General features: G+C 55.0%; 1 protein-coding gene across 2 annotated transcripts in view; it reads left to right on the top strand.

Annotated features, from left to right (window-relative positions):
* Fam222a (family with sequence similarity 222 member A) overlaps window positions 1-9,441 on the top strand; it is a 47,257-nt gene extending 37,816 nt beyond the window's left edge. Inside the window, exons 3-4 of one of the 2 annotated variants that reach the window (XM_021162865.3) lie at window positions 7,002-8,201; window positions 8,528-9,441. In XM_021162865.3, the coding sequence (XP_021018524.1) occupies window positions 7,002-8,201; window positions 8,528-8,784 (1,457 nt within the window). In that variant the 3' untranslated portion in view covers window positions 8,785-9,441. Of the gene's footprint in view, window positions 1-7,001; window positions 8,357-8,527 lie in introns of those variants that run through there. The other variant, XM_021162866.3, reaches the window with a different exon arrangement.
* The last annotated feature ends 5,239 nt before the right edge of the window (window positions 9,442-14,680 follow it).

Genomic DNA, 14,680 nt, shown 5'->3' on the forward strand with positions numbered 1-14,680 from the left:
GAGTGGCCCGAGTATTGTGACTTGGCATTGAGGTTCAACATTAGAAATTGTTTGGGCTCTTCTGGATCCCCAGAATTTCAGAACAAGCCTCTTAGTTTCTGCAAGGAGGCCGGCGGAGAGTCTAACAGGAGTGGCAGGGCCTGGAAATCAGATGCCAATCCTAAGTCTCCCGTGCATGAACATGGGATGTCTTCCCATTTATTTATTATTATAAGTAAGTACACTGTTGCTGTCTTCAGACACACCAGAAGAGGGCGTCAGACCCCATTACAGATGGCTGTGAGTCACCATGTGGTTGCTGGGATTTGAACTCAGGACCTTCAGAAGAGCAGTTGGTGCTCTTAACCACTGAGCCATCTCTCCAGCCCCCTCCTGTGCTTTCTTAATCCCTGTGCCTGAGATGGAACCCAGTGAGTGCCTTGTGGGTTTGCTCAATGACAGTTCTACTGCTGAGCTACACCCTCTGCCCTAGTATTTAACTTTATTTCCTGAAATGTGAGCATACAGAACTAGAACTGAGAGAACTTGAGGGTCTGGCAGTGGACAAAGGGCATGAGAGCCCAAGGAGGAAGGTATGGCAGGGATGAGTCAGGCTGACCCTCCTGTGGATGGTGCAGACTAAAGTCATACGTGGCCAAAACAGCCAAGCTAAGGGGCGGGTAAGAAACTGAGGTTTAGGTGAGGGACAGACAAGTTAGGGTGGAGAAGGATGGAAGTGCCCCCCAACCCCCACTTTCTGGGATACAGAGGCCTGGGGAGCGCCTGCCTGCTTCAGTGTGTGCAGGATGCCCCTAGATTAGGCACATGTGGCTTCATCTTGTGTCCAAACACCTGTGCATCTTCCCACCCTGCCCCAGAGCTAGGCCAGAGCTTTTAGCACCCCAAGCCCTGGAGGTCCCTAGCCATTAACAGTTACGCCTGGAACTGTCCAGGGGTCTGATCCTCTGGTCAACCACCAGGGGTCAGTAGATGCAGCAGATTGGGGTCGCTGGGACAGCCATCATGGTGCCCAGCAGACACACACACACACACACACACACACACACACACACACACACGGACCCCTGAGACTGCTTGAGTCCTTCCCATAAAGACCAGAGAACAGCTGCTCTCCCCTGCCCAGTAGCCTCCCACCCCCTCCCCATCGACCTCATTAGGCATTCCACTGGTGCCACCAGCTAATTAGTGTCACGTTAATTGAGCGTTCAAGAGGCTGCCACCTCCAAGGGCGGAGTGTCACGGTGAAGGGGAATACAGATGAAGGGTGGTGCCCAGGGACCCTTTCTGTCCCAGAGAAACACTCACACTCACACACACACACACACACACACACACACACACACACACATCTCAGCTTAGAATGCCCTGGGACTTTCTGATCCTGAGGAGGAAAGAAATGGCTGCCAGCCCTCCCCTCCTGTGGGAAGAGGACAGCCCCACTCTGTACCCTGAAATCTGAGGTCCCCCCGGAACTACTGTTCTAGTGACATATACCATGAATCAGAAGGGGCCTGGCCCTCCAGAGTCTCACCCTGCGTTTCTGTCTAATGGCGCTCGCTCGACCCAGTATATATACCTCACAAAGCACAGCCTGCCCTCGGTGATTCAGGCCTGGGTTCTGCCACACGTCTGGGGCACAGAACCAGGAATTCTGGGTTGGCAGCTCCATACTCCCCCTTGAACAGGTATCTCAATTGCACACTTATGTCTCCCGGACCCTAGAAACCCAGCATTAGCAAGAACCGAGGCTGCCTAAGGTCTGTGTGGTCAGAGTGAAGCCAGAGAACCAACGCTGGTCCCTTAGCTTCTCCGTGCTGTGGACCCCACAGCGGAGCCCCGCCCTCTCTCCCCTGCCAGGCAGCAGAGTGCGAAGCCATCTCTTGTCTCCCTGAGGCAACATTAAACCCCACTCAGAGGGCTGGTTTTAATTGGCTTAATATACTCGTTAATAACCGCATCTATTTAACGCACCTGTAAAAGGCCCATAACATTAACTTAATGGCAGCGACAGTTCTCCTCAGCACTTCCTGCCAGCCTTTTAAATCTCCAGACAAGCCTTTAATGGGGGCTTCATGGATGGAGATGGATTGGGGGAGAGACAAGCAGGGAGAGGCAGCCTGGGTCACCCTTGCTTGATGGCATCCCTGTGTGTCTAACCTTTCCTGAGAAAGCAGGCCTCCTCCCTCCACAGTGGTCCCAGGAGGGCACAATATCTGGCCCAGAGGAAACATGTGACAGATACTGTCTGTGCATTCAGGGCCTGTGACAGGAAGGGAGGCTGTCAAGGAAGAAGTGGGTAGTACCTCTGATGTCGCCCTGAACACACCTTAGTGGGAGTCTCCAGAAAAATCTCTGTCATCAGTGCCCAAGGGATACAAGGAAGGCGGGGTTCACATAGTGTGAAGCCAGTCTACTACAGGCTCAGAGAAGGGCTGCGGTACACTCAGGCACACAGGGTAGAGCTGGGACTTAAAAGCCTGTCTGTTGTGCTGGAGAGATGGCTCAGCGGTTAAGAGCATCGACTGCTCTTCCAAAGGTCCTGAGTTCAAATCCCAGCAACCCCATGGTGGCTCATAACCATCCTGTAATGAGATCTGCCTTCTTCTGAGTGTCTGAAGACAGTGACAGTGTCCTTGCATATGAAAAGAGTAACAGGCTTGGCAGCTGAGTCATCAAGCCAGTGGGGGTTGGGGGAGAAGCCTGTCTGTCACCTGCCTCCTGACTCTACACCCCACTCACTTTCCCAGCCAGGTCCATTTAATACCCCACCCAAAATGGACACATCTGTGGGTTAACCTGTTAGGACCCTTATAACCCCATCAGTCTTTGTACCACCAGCTAGGGGCCAAACCTCTGACACATGGCCTCTCCGGAGATTTTTATATCATCCCTGGGGAACCTACCACTTGGAGCACACACCCAGATGACCACAGTTGCCTGGGGCCAGGAAGTTTGTTCTCTGGGTTGCTGGCCCCTCTGTCAAGATCCAGTATGGCTACCTCTCCTCTCATTTCCCTTACTTACACTGTGTCCAAGCCGGGAGCCCCTCCAGCCCACCATTCAGTCCTCACTGAACCTCACTGCTGACTCCCGGGGCAGTGTGGCACACGGTCCCAGGAATCAGCACCAAACAGCCACTATGCCCCAGACAGGACAGGACGGACTCTTTCCTGTAATGTTCCTGGGGGTGGAGGAGGGAGGTGCTTAGGTCCTCTGAATGCAGCATACCTGTCTGTGGCCTCTCCACACAGCTGGGTCTAAGTGGCGGTCACATGGCTCTTACAAAGTTACCTTGAGTGGTATGGAATACCTTTGATGCCAGCACTTGGGAGGCGGGGGCCCACCATCTCTGAAAACTTTCGTGAGGTCTACATAGTGCCAGAACAGAGAGCTACAGATATAGATACAGATATAAAAGGTCAGCTCATAAAAGCCACTCCTCTGCCCACCCACACTACAGTCTCCTCAGGACCATCAAGCCACCAATCCAGTTCATGTCAGACGAGGGAAATCAGACACTGAGATTTTGAGAGATGTGCCCAAGAACACAGACATGTCCACCACCCTGTCAGCTTGCCACCATCCTGTTTCTGGGGCTTGTTGATGCCCTCCACCTCCATACAGGGTGCCAGTTCCTTAGCTCACTGCCTGTGTAGCAGAGCCCAGGAACAATACGGTGGGTATTCGGCAGGCAGGGGCAGTGGGCAGGGGTCCAGAATGGATAGGCTCAGGTGTCCGCTGGTCCCTTCCATGATGAAGACGCCAGGATGGGTCCCTTAAACTGGCTAGAACAAGGGAGAGGAACTCCTCACCTGGCTGAGGTGCCCGCTGCCACAGGCTCCCCAGCCCCTCTCCCGATTCCCTAGGGCCCTGTGTTTACCAAACAGACTGACAGCATGCACGCTTGTGGCTGGGTTTTCACCACAGAAAAGTCTGGAACTTTGCCAACCTGGGCTCAGGAGCCAAGTAGCCCAGGGCCCCAAGCCAAGTCCACTGCAGAACAAGCTGTGTGAAGCACTGGGGGACAGCCAGAAAAAGTCTTTTGGGGACCAAGGTTTAAGACGGAGGCTACTTTGTCAAAGGCGTACACAGAGGCCACAATTAAACCAGGTGCAGGATGGGAGGCTCCGGCAGCCCCCGCAGTGGGCTTACCCAAGCACCAGCCAGGAAACAGTGACTGCCCAGTCAGTCAGTCTCTGTCTGTCTGTCTGTCTGTCTGTCTCTCTCCTTGAAACTAGATGATGGCCTCCTAAGGGTGGCCCTCAGTACTCTAGACCCTGCCTGGAGCAGGGTACTGGTGATCCAGAAAGCAGACTGACCTAGCTCTGACCCTGGCTGGTTGTCACCTCTGATCTCTTCACCTGTAAAACAGAGACCTGTGTGTCATCTTACCTTGTGACCCTGTGGCTGATGGGACTCAGAAACCCAAGGGTCCCTCAGGCCCAGCTAGGGCTGGACTGTCTGCTTCCAACAAGACTCACAAGGCCATTGCCCCCACCTCTGTAGCCTCTCCACAGGTCCTCTCCGGACTCTGTTGTGGGAGAACCACATTCCTTCTGAAGGGTCTTACTGGTTCTAAAGTTCAACCCTGCCTGGATGGGACCCGGGGGTTTGCAGGGGCTTGAGTGGTCAGGAGGCAGGTCTCCAGGCTGCCTGCCACATGTCACACCCACCCACCCTACCTACATCACAGGGATGCTGCCCCAACCCCTCTCACAGTTGTCCGGCCCTCCGTGCACAAGCTGCTCAGAAAATGGTGGATGCAGAGCCTGGCACTCAATCACTGCTGGCTGAGACCCCTCCAAACACCCTTTTCGTTCTTTCTCAGCACCGCCACCTGCAGGACACCTGCTGGCCAGAAGGGGGCGAGGTGCGCCCTCTTTTGGTAACAAGACCGGAGAACAATCGTCTCTCCTTTTTTCCTTAAGGTTTTGAACACCTAATTTATTCCATCCATTAGATAGATTTTGTAGATTTAATCATTTTCACAGTTGGTGGCTCATTGGATACTCAAGATAAACTCGGAATGAAAGCATAATGCCGAGGACAAATGAGTTTTCACACCACAATGGCAGACGCTCGCCTGGAAAGAGAGTTTAAGGGGAGCGAGAACACACATGGATCTCATTTTCCCCCCTCCCGGCAGCTGCTTTTGCTGAGTCTGGTGGGTTTCCACAGCTAATTTCACCAGTTTCGTTCATCTGTAAAATTGCATAAAAGTGACATTTTTGTGCTCATTATAGCATCTGCTGATTTATGGCTGGCAAATGAAGAGCCCGGTCCCTTTTTTGCGGGACTCTCAGAGCGGTGCTAAGTGCCCATGAAATTGCTTGTATAATGTAGTTTAAATCCAATCGCAGAGAAAGATTCCCCCATTGGCCAAAGTGACATTTCCATTCTCCACACCAAGTTTATTTTAGGCTACTTAAGAACAGGGGATGCCCAGAGCAGGGCAGGGGTTGGACATACCTGCTAAGATTGAGAGGTGAAGGAATGCTACCCCTGTCCATGTTGTCACTGTCCCCTTCTGCATCACCCCTGTTCAACACCATCTGTAGCTACCCAGTACCCTGAGCAGTACACTTGCTGACCTGTAAGGCTGGACAGATCCCCCATGCCCAAGTCTGTCGCTGTGCAACTTTGGGATGGGAAGCAGCCCACCCCCCCCAGTTCCACTGAAGTTGCCAGTGTACATACCCTAGCCATGACAGGCACATGTCTCCAACTGTTGGGAGTCCCCAGTGTAGTGAGAAGCTACTCTGGTGTGCACAGGCCCGGAGCTGCCTCTGGTGACCCTGTCTGAGAGAGCTAACTCTGCCTCTGGCCTCCCAAATACAGAGAGCCGTCATTCAGACCAACACTGGACCAAGGCTGTGAGGTCAGGGCTCTGGGAGGACCAGACAGGAGGCCTGTGTCCCTCTCTGGTGAGACTCTGCCCCCAGCCAGAGTTGAACAATATAGATCTCTCCCTCCCCCACTCAAGTTCTGCCTTGTGCACACGGACTGCTAAACCCTCCCAGATACCCGTGAAGGCAGCCTTAGGAGCAACACTGCCCTACTTTACAGATGGTGAAGCCCTTTGCCTAAGTCCCGAAGGAATTACAATATCCTGGCTCTGCTCTGTGCCTCTGGGCCCCTTGGTACACCAAGGTCACCCTGCTGACCCGGAACCAGTATCATCCCCATTCCACAAGTGAGAAAACTGAAGCTTGTGTAAGCAGACGGCTTGCCCAGGACTACACTGCCCACCTAACCATGGTTCCACCCAGATCCCTGTCAGCACCGGTCGTTGGTACAGGTCTTCCTGTATGTATGCCACCCTGACTCCTGCCCATGTCCCCCGGCCTCAGAGGAATCTGTAGGCTAGGCTCTGGTCTAGAATGGCTCAGGGTGTCAGAAGAGATGGTCTTAGGACCAGCAACTCCTCCCCTCCCCCAGTGACAGAGCCAGTTGTGGCCACCTGTAGTAAGTCTCACAATCTAGGATGTCACACCCAGTATTAACAGGGCAGCCACCATGAGCGCCCTGCGTCAGATTCACCTCGCCCCACCAGGGACGCTAGCACAGCTAGTCATTGTTAACTGGGAATGGGTTAGGGCTTAGGGTACTCGGTTGGTAGGGCCTTGCCTAGCGTTGTAAAGCTCCGGGTTGGAATCCGAGCAGTGCATAACAGGGCATTAGGGCACATGCCTGAGAGGGACAGAGGAATCAGCTTCAAGGTCATTCCTGTATAAGCATCAAGTTTGAGAGCAACTTGGGACACACACACAGGTCCCTATCTCAGAGAGGAAAAAAAAAATCGCAAGCTTGCCAGTGGCCAAGGACGGGCGTGCATGTGTGCAGTTTCCTCTCTGAACCTTAGGTTTTGGTCCGGAAGTTGGAAGTGTGGGAAGAACAGGGGAAAAAGTGAGGGAAAGGGACCGACCGGGCAACTCCTAAAGGCTGTGGGGCTCGAGGGGCTGTGGCTGCCCCGTCTCTCACTTGTGCCTCTGTCCCTGCAGGCGAGTCAGTGGCCAGCTCTATGCATTCCTCGCGCTACCCCAGCCCAGCGGAGCTGGATGCCTACGCAGAGAAGGTAGCCAACAGTCCCCTGTCCATCAAGATCTTCCCTACCAACATCCGAGTGCCGCAGCACAAGCACCTGAGCCGCACGGTCAATGGCTATGACACCAGCGGCCAGCGTTACAGCCCCTACCCTCAGCACACCGCGGGCTACCAGGGCCTGCTGGCCATCGTCAAGGCCGCCGTCTCCTCGAGTGCGCATGCGCCAGCCGGCCACCCCAAAAGCGTGCTCAAGAGCGTGGAGGGCAAGCGGACTAAACTGTCGCCGGCCACCGTGCAGGTGGGCATTGCGCCCTACCCAGTACCCAGCACCCTGGGGCCCTTGGCCTACCCGAAGCCACCCGAGGCACCTGCACCACCGCCCAGCCTGCCTGCAGCAGCCACTACCACCTCTGTGATCCCTCTGCCCGGCCAGGGCCTTCCCCTCCCCCCCTCCAACCTACCCTCTATCCATAGCATCCTGTACCAGCTCAACCAGCAATGCCAGGCCCCGGGTGCTGCACCAAGCGCCTGTCAGGGCGTGGCTGTGCCCCACCCCAGTCCAGCTAAGCATGGCCCGGTCCCCAACTTTCCCAACCTGGCTTACTCGGCCACAGCCGGTCTGCCAGACTGCCGGAAGGGCACAGAACTGAGCCAGGGAGCCACCCCAGCCCTGACACTGGCTGGGGCCACCAAACCTGCAGGGTATGCAGAAGGTGGCCTGGATTACCTGCTGTGGCCACAGAAGCCACCCCCACCCCCACCCCAGCCACTGCGGGCCTACAGTAGCAGCACGGTAGCCGGCAAGTCCCAGTCCCCAGAGACTTGTGGCGGGAGGGCCTTTGAAAGGGCCAACGGGTCGCCCCACAACTGCGGCATGGGGCTGCCCGGCAGCTTCACCGTGGGCCAGTACTTCGCTGCCCCTTGGAACAGTGTTCTGGTGACACCTACCAGTGACTGCTACAATCCAGCAGCTGCTGCCATAGTGACAGAGCTGGCACCAGGAGCCGCCCGGGAGCTAGCCGGGCCTCCTGGAGACGCACTCTCCGGCCTGACCAGCAAGAGTGTGTGTAACACAGCGGTGCTGAGCAGCAGCCTCCAGTCGCTGGAGTATCTCATCAATGACATCCGGCCACCCTGCATCAAGGAACAGATGCTGGGTAAGGGTTATGAGACGGTGGCTGTGCCCCGGCTGCTGGACCACCAGCACGCCCACATCCGCCTACCTGTCTACAGATAAGGTCTGCCCTGCGGACACACGGACAGGGTGCTGGGGGTTGGCAGGCCATAGCACAGGGCGGGAAGCTAGCAGGGCGCCCCGCCCGCCCGCCCTGTGTCCACGGGGAAGCCAGGCTGGTTACCTCCTCACTTCAGTGGGCAGGCGGGTTGACCTCACACACCAGGGCTTCTTTCTCCTCCCGCTTGCTGCCCCAGGCAGCAGGGAGGGTCCCAGGCTGGCCGCGAGGCTCTTTCATCTTTCATCCAGGCAGGGAAAGAGGACCTTCTGCCAACAAGAAGTTCCTTCTGGGTTTCCAGCAGAGGGCGCTCCAGTCATCCCGTGTCATACACGGGGTCTCTATCCACAATCTCCCAGTCCCTAGGTCCAAAGTGCCCCACCCCCCACCAACTAATCCAGGTGAAGACCGCCCTGACTCCACACTCCCAGAGGCCTCAGGACTACCAGCCCCCCCCATGCCCCCGTTCCTGCTGACTCTCCCCCTACCCACCCACCCTCCCTTCTAGGAATCACGCCCAACCTACCCGGTACGCCCCAGACCAACCTCTTCTCCATCCCTACAGTACATCTCACAGGGCTGCTGGGAACAGTTGGTGCGTTGCACAAGGGCACCTTGCCCAAGGAGACTCCACACACATCCTAGATTTGTGTATTTATTACAGTTGTCTGCATTTCAAGGAAGGGACACTATCTTCCTATTCGCACAAAGATGTCACGGGGGGGCTAACAAGAGACCTGTAAATTCAGGCTCCATTCACAAGGACGGTCTTGCCTTCTTCTTCGCATCTCGGGGTCTCCTGGGGACCAGTGGGAGGGTGACCTGGCTGTAACTGGAATACCCAACCCAGCTCCCGTTCTGCATCCCCCCTCCTCCCCGTGCCACCGCACTGCTGGGGGAGAGGGGGGGAGAGAAGCCCAGGAAGTCCTCAAGGCCTGCAGTCCCCTGGCCCTGCAGCCCCAGGCGCTCCGGAAAGCGGTACTGTATCTCGCCAAGGCCTGTCTGAGCACTAAGTGCATTTACAAAGCTCTGAGAATGTTTTTTTTTTATACTAAAATTGACCATTATATTCTACTGTGAGAAGTGCAGTCGGTCTGCACTATATTGTTTTAAAAACGAAGAGAAAGAAAAAAAAACGGAAAACAGATGGTGTCTCAGCTGTAAGGCTGTTTTCTCGCTCGCTCACTCGCTGGCTTCCCCCACCTCAGGGATCCATGGGAGGGCGCCCCAGGGAGCCCTGTGGGGACAGAGTGGGGTGGCATGCAGGGTGTGCTATGCCCAACTTATTACAAAGCTCTTCAAGATGAATGCTATCCCGTGTCTATGTATCAGACTCACAGGCTGGTGGCCTGTGGTCCATCCACAGGGGCAAAATCAATCCTGAGCCCGAGCCCTGGTAGCTCGTTTCAGTGCTGAGGTAGCTCTGAGAACTCCCCATTGGAAGTCCATCCCTAGGTCCTGTTTGCCATCCTCCCAGATTAAATGGTTGCAGTGTAGCTGAGAACAGGCTAGCCATCGCCCTGGCCAGCATGGATTATGCAGGCTGACACCTGGCATATACCCATACCCTGCCAGTCCTGTTATTGGAACATGTCATTCACTAGGGACCAGTCATACCTCCTAGAGACTCACAACACCCTTGTAAGGTAGGAAGTCAGCCTGAGGTTACGCTCCAGTGGGCCAGGTACCCACAAGAAGAAAGCCAAGAGGACTACCTGTCCTGCCACCTGCAGGGGTCAGAGGGCCCTGCAGAATGGCAGCCTGGAAGAGGAGGTCCCCCTCCCCCAGCACAAGGGCTTCCTTCTCCCCAGCTCCTCCCCAGTCCAAGAGCCTGGCGGACCTCTGTGCTGGGAAAATTCGGAATTTTCAATCTGAGGCAACTCCCCTGCCCCACACAGAACCCTGGCCAGAGACAACACTGCTCACTCCAGCCAGGACTCCCAAGGCAGTCAGGCCCTCGGCTGGGGCCACAGACTCCTGCAGCCTTGTAGCCAGCCACCCATGGTCTGTTCAGGAAGTCGAGACTCGGTACCCATATGTGGGCAGGACCAGGCTTTTCTGTGGGACGTTCATGAGCCTGGGCTACCCCATGGGGTATGGGAGACCCGGGTGAAGTCATAGTAGAGGATCAGCAGGTGACATAGTGACCTTGGCCCTATCAGGTGAGGGATAGAGATCACACTCATATTTCCCAGAGCGAAGACAGGACCCAAGGAAAATAATGGCACCACCACACTGCCTAAAACCAAAGCCAGTGGGACACTCATAGCCACGGCAGGCAGAGCAGGCAGACGGACAGGGTCTGAGGCCCCATGGCTACACCGAGCTGCCCTGAAGTATGCGTTTCTCGACTGCAGTCAAAACCAGGGCATCAGTGGCACCGGGAGTGGTGCTAGGGGGCAGACCACCCTGCTATCTGCAGCGGCGGGGGTGTGTGTGTCTGAGTTCAGAGCAATCTGCCCTGTGGCTGGGTTCCTTCTTCCTGGGCCTCGGTTTCCCCTCTGGGAGCCGAGATGGATGACCTGAAGAACATTCTAGATGCTATGGCACTGGCCCATGCTTTCACCATGACCCTTGTCACAAGGGTCATGATCAGACAGGACAGCCTCGGGACACGTAAGGTCACCAACCTTAGAAGGTCACCAACCTTACAAAGCGACCCACCCACAGTCAAAGGCTCAGAGTGCTCTGCCCAGGTGAAGCGCTGGAACTGCGGAAGCCCTCCCATGCCCTCTGCACTCCTAGCTGCTCTGTGTGGCGGGAGGCAACACACAGGCTGTGGGCTGTATTTGCCTTCAGAACTAAGGGCTGGCCAGCATGGTTGGGGCTGGATGCTGGGCAGCCAGACCGTCTCCTCCACCCTCCTACCACAGCTGTGGCTGTCTCTGTTCTACACGCCAAGAGCGTTCTCCCTGGAGCTATCTTGGGCTTCCATGTCTCCAGGCTGAGCAGGTGGGCAGGCACTTGGTACCAACCACATCCATGGCTATATCAGTAGAGCCACCAAGGGGCGACTTCTGCATCTTACTAGATCAGGACAGCCAGAGTCTGAGAACCACCGGGACAAACACCAGCTCACAGGACAGAGACCTTAGGTTCCACCCCCAGCCCCTGGCCAAAAAACGAGAAACTGCACCCTAGAGACACAGACCACACTGGCATATTAAAGGCTCTGACGAGTCCTTTAGCTTAGCCCACTATTCTGTCAACATCTGAACTTAAGGGTTTTGTTTTGTTTTCTATTAAAGTCCCAGGGAATGGAGGGCTCAGGAGACCCCTCTGGGCTGCAGTAGAGGAAGGAGTACCGTACTCCTGGGCCTCGGTTTCCCCAGTTGTAACACAGTATAATGTGCTGTGGAGGAGGAAAGATTTGAATCCAACCGTGGTCAGGAGTCGCGACCTCGTCGTATAACTTTGCCGCATCCTATCAGGAAGGGAGGACAGTGCGGCAGGATGACCCCTCTGAACGCCCATCCGTTTGAGGCGGGAGGGAGCTCATTGCATAGCCTGGCCTTGAACTCATCCTTCCTGAGAGGCCAAGTCCTGAGATCACAGGTATGTCCTAGCACACCCAGGTGAAAACGATTTTGAAGAGAAACCTGAGGCCCAAGGAGGGAAGACAGCTTGCCTGTTGATCGCAAGGAATTTGATCCTAAACCATCCAGAAACGAGGCCACCTTCTCACAGAACACAGGCTACTCCCAAGTCCAGGGTTCCAAGTGTCCCTTAGGCCTTTTCTGAGAGGCCCCAGGTATGACCACAGCTGACCCCAATTATGGCCACCTGGGAAAGTTAGTGCACCTGTTCGACACCTTCACAGAGGCACGAGAGTCTAAATTTAAAAAATTAAAATCCTTGTGGGGCTCAGTATGGCACTTGCTTACAAGCTCTGGGTCGCCCACCACCACCAAACTCCCAAGAAGCTACTAGAAGTGAACCTGGTAATAAGACAGGAATCAGGTTTGAGTCCTGCCTCTGCCACGTTCTCACTGCGTACCCTAGAGTGGTTTCCATTATTTGGTCTCACCGCTTTCTCTGTAAAATGGAGTTAAGTCCCGTGCTTCCTACCTACATGGTGAGTGACAGACACCTTGGCTTCACTCACTAAGATCAGAAAATGCAGCCTCTCAAATCATGAGACACCTTAAGGGCAGGGTAGCCCAAGGGTTAGCTGAGTCATAAGGGGCTCAGTGGTGTCATCGTGGGCCTTATACGCTTTTAGTCATCGTCTTAGTCTCTTATCTGTTGCTGCGAAGAGACACCATGACCACAGCATTATAAAGGAGAGCATTTAGCCGGGAGGCTGGCTTACAGTTTCCGAGGCTTTGACCATTATCATCATGACAGGGAGCTTGGTGCTGGAGAAGTAGTGGAGAGCTACGTCCTGATCCGCAGGCAGAGAAAGAGCAAGGCTGCGCCTAACATAGGCTCTAGAAACCCCAGAGCCCACCAGCCAGTGATACACTTCCTCCAACAAGGCCACAGCCACTCAAGTAAGACCACACCTACTCTAACGAGGCCACACCCACTCAAGCAAGGTCACACCCCAAGCAAGACCACGCCCACTCTAACAAGGCCATACCTACTCTAGTGAGGTCACATCCCCAAGCAAGACCACACCTACTCTAACAAGGCCACACCGCTCCCAGCCTGGCCTAGCCACACACCCCCTTAGCTCTGCAGTCCCTGGGGTGTGGGTCTCCCCTGGCCACAGTTCTCCCATCTTCTTACCTCCCACCCATCCTTTTGTGAGATCCCCAGACCTCATTGCCCCCAGGGACCCCAGGGTCCTCAAAAATAAAAAGGTTAGGAGGTATCCAGCTCTCAAGGACATGCTTTGGGGGACCAGGGTAGAGGTAAAGGCACAGAAGGCAACTTGACGGCTCACCCACAGGAGCCACAGACACGGCATGGAGGTCACATTATTCGCTTTAAACGGTGGTGACGACCCTGAGAGGTAACTGTTCAGTTGAGACCACGGAGCTCTGGCGAAGGTCTCTTGACCAAACCCCTCTGCTTTGGTGGCCAATGTATCCATTATTTTCCAGAAATCTTTAAACCATGGGGGAGAGTGTTCGTCACACGTACTGCACACACGCGCATCCCGAATGACTCCCTCCAGGAAAGAAGACAGAGGTCCCTGAAAGGAAAGGGCTCCAAGAGAGCACCTGGAGCCACGGGGGTGGGATCCCTGGAGCCACGGGGGTGGGATCCCCCGAGTGGCAGCTAATAGGGTCCCCGTGCAGAAGCAACCTGGGGAGGCAGAGGCCATGAGCACACAGTGCTGGGTTCAGATCTCACCTTCACCGCTGGTGGCCCTGGAGAGGGTCCTGGCATCTATCTAGGATGCTATTGAGTCCTGGTTCGGGGCTTGGCTGGGTTCTGTATCCAGTAACTATAGCTGACTGCACCATTTAAAACCAAACCAAGGAGCTAAAGAGATGGCTCAGTGCTTAAGAGCACGGGCTGCCCTTTCAGAGGATGTGGGTTCGATTCCCGCATCCACGCGCCTCACCACCATCTGTAACTCCTGTTGCAGACCCTCTTCTGGCACTGTAGGGACAACAATGATAAAAATAAATCCCTTTTAAAAAAGAGAGAACTCAGCAGTATCTAAACTCGCTCATTCCGCAGGCATCTGTGGGGTTTTTATTTATTATTATTTTTTTTGGTGATTTTATTTTTATTTTTTTGGTGAGCGCTGCAAAGTTGCCCCGGGCCACGTGACTGTTCATCAGCCTGTCACTCATCCTTGCCTTAAGGCCGGCCAGGAAGATCGGTTCACACCCCATTGGCCAACACACGTCACATGGTTAAGCTCAGGTGTTGGAAATTATGCTCTGCTTGTAAGCAAGCTGCGTGGACTAGCAGTGGGGCGTGATGTCACACACCTGCTCTACCTGCCCGTGGGAGGTGGAGGCAGGATTGAGAGTTCAAGGCCAGCCCCGGATACGGGGCAGAAATAAAATATAAAAATAAAGGGAGAGGCTGTGGTGCCACCTAGCATAGGCTAACTTTCCCGTGGTGGTGGAGGTGGCTGGTCCTGCCTTGGGGGATGTGTAGCCAAAAACCAGGTCTGACCAATGAGAGAGCATTCTGCTTCCCCTGCTCACAGAGAGTTGGGGAGTGGTCCTGAGCTGCCCAGTAAGAGACAGTCTTGGGTAGATCAAGTTGCCAACCTCGTGGGCCAGTACTGGGAAATCCTGACTGGGGCAAACCCCACGCATAATCAGCAGCTGCTGAGGCACAGAAGAAGCTGAAGCTGCCTGGATCCAGCCATACCTGAAGCCAGACCCGCGTGGTCATTTTCAGCCATATGGGCCACTCTCTGCGCTGGGAAGCTGAGTTAGGGCGCTGGTTTGCCAGCCCGAGCTACAGAACAAGTTTGAAGCTGATCCGGTCAG

This window comes from Mus caroli, unplaced genomic scaffold (genome assembly GCF_978045245.1).
Source record: "Mus caroli unplaced genomic scaffold, Mus_caroli_1 scaffold_4, whole genome shotgun sequence".
NCBI lineage: Eukaryota > Metazoa > Chordata > Mammalia > Rodentia > Muridae > Mus > Mus caroli.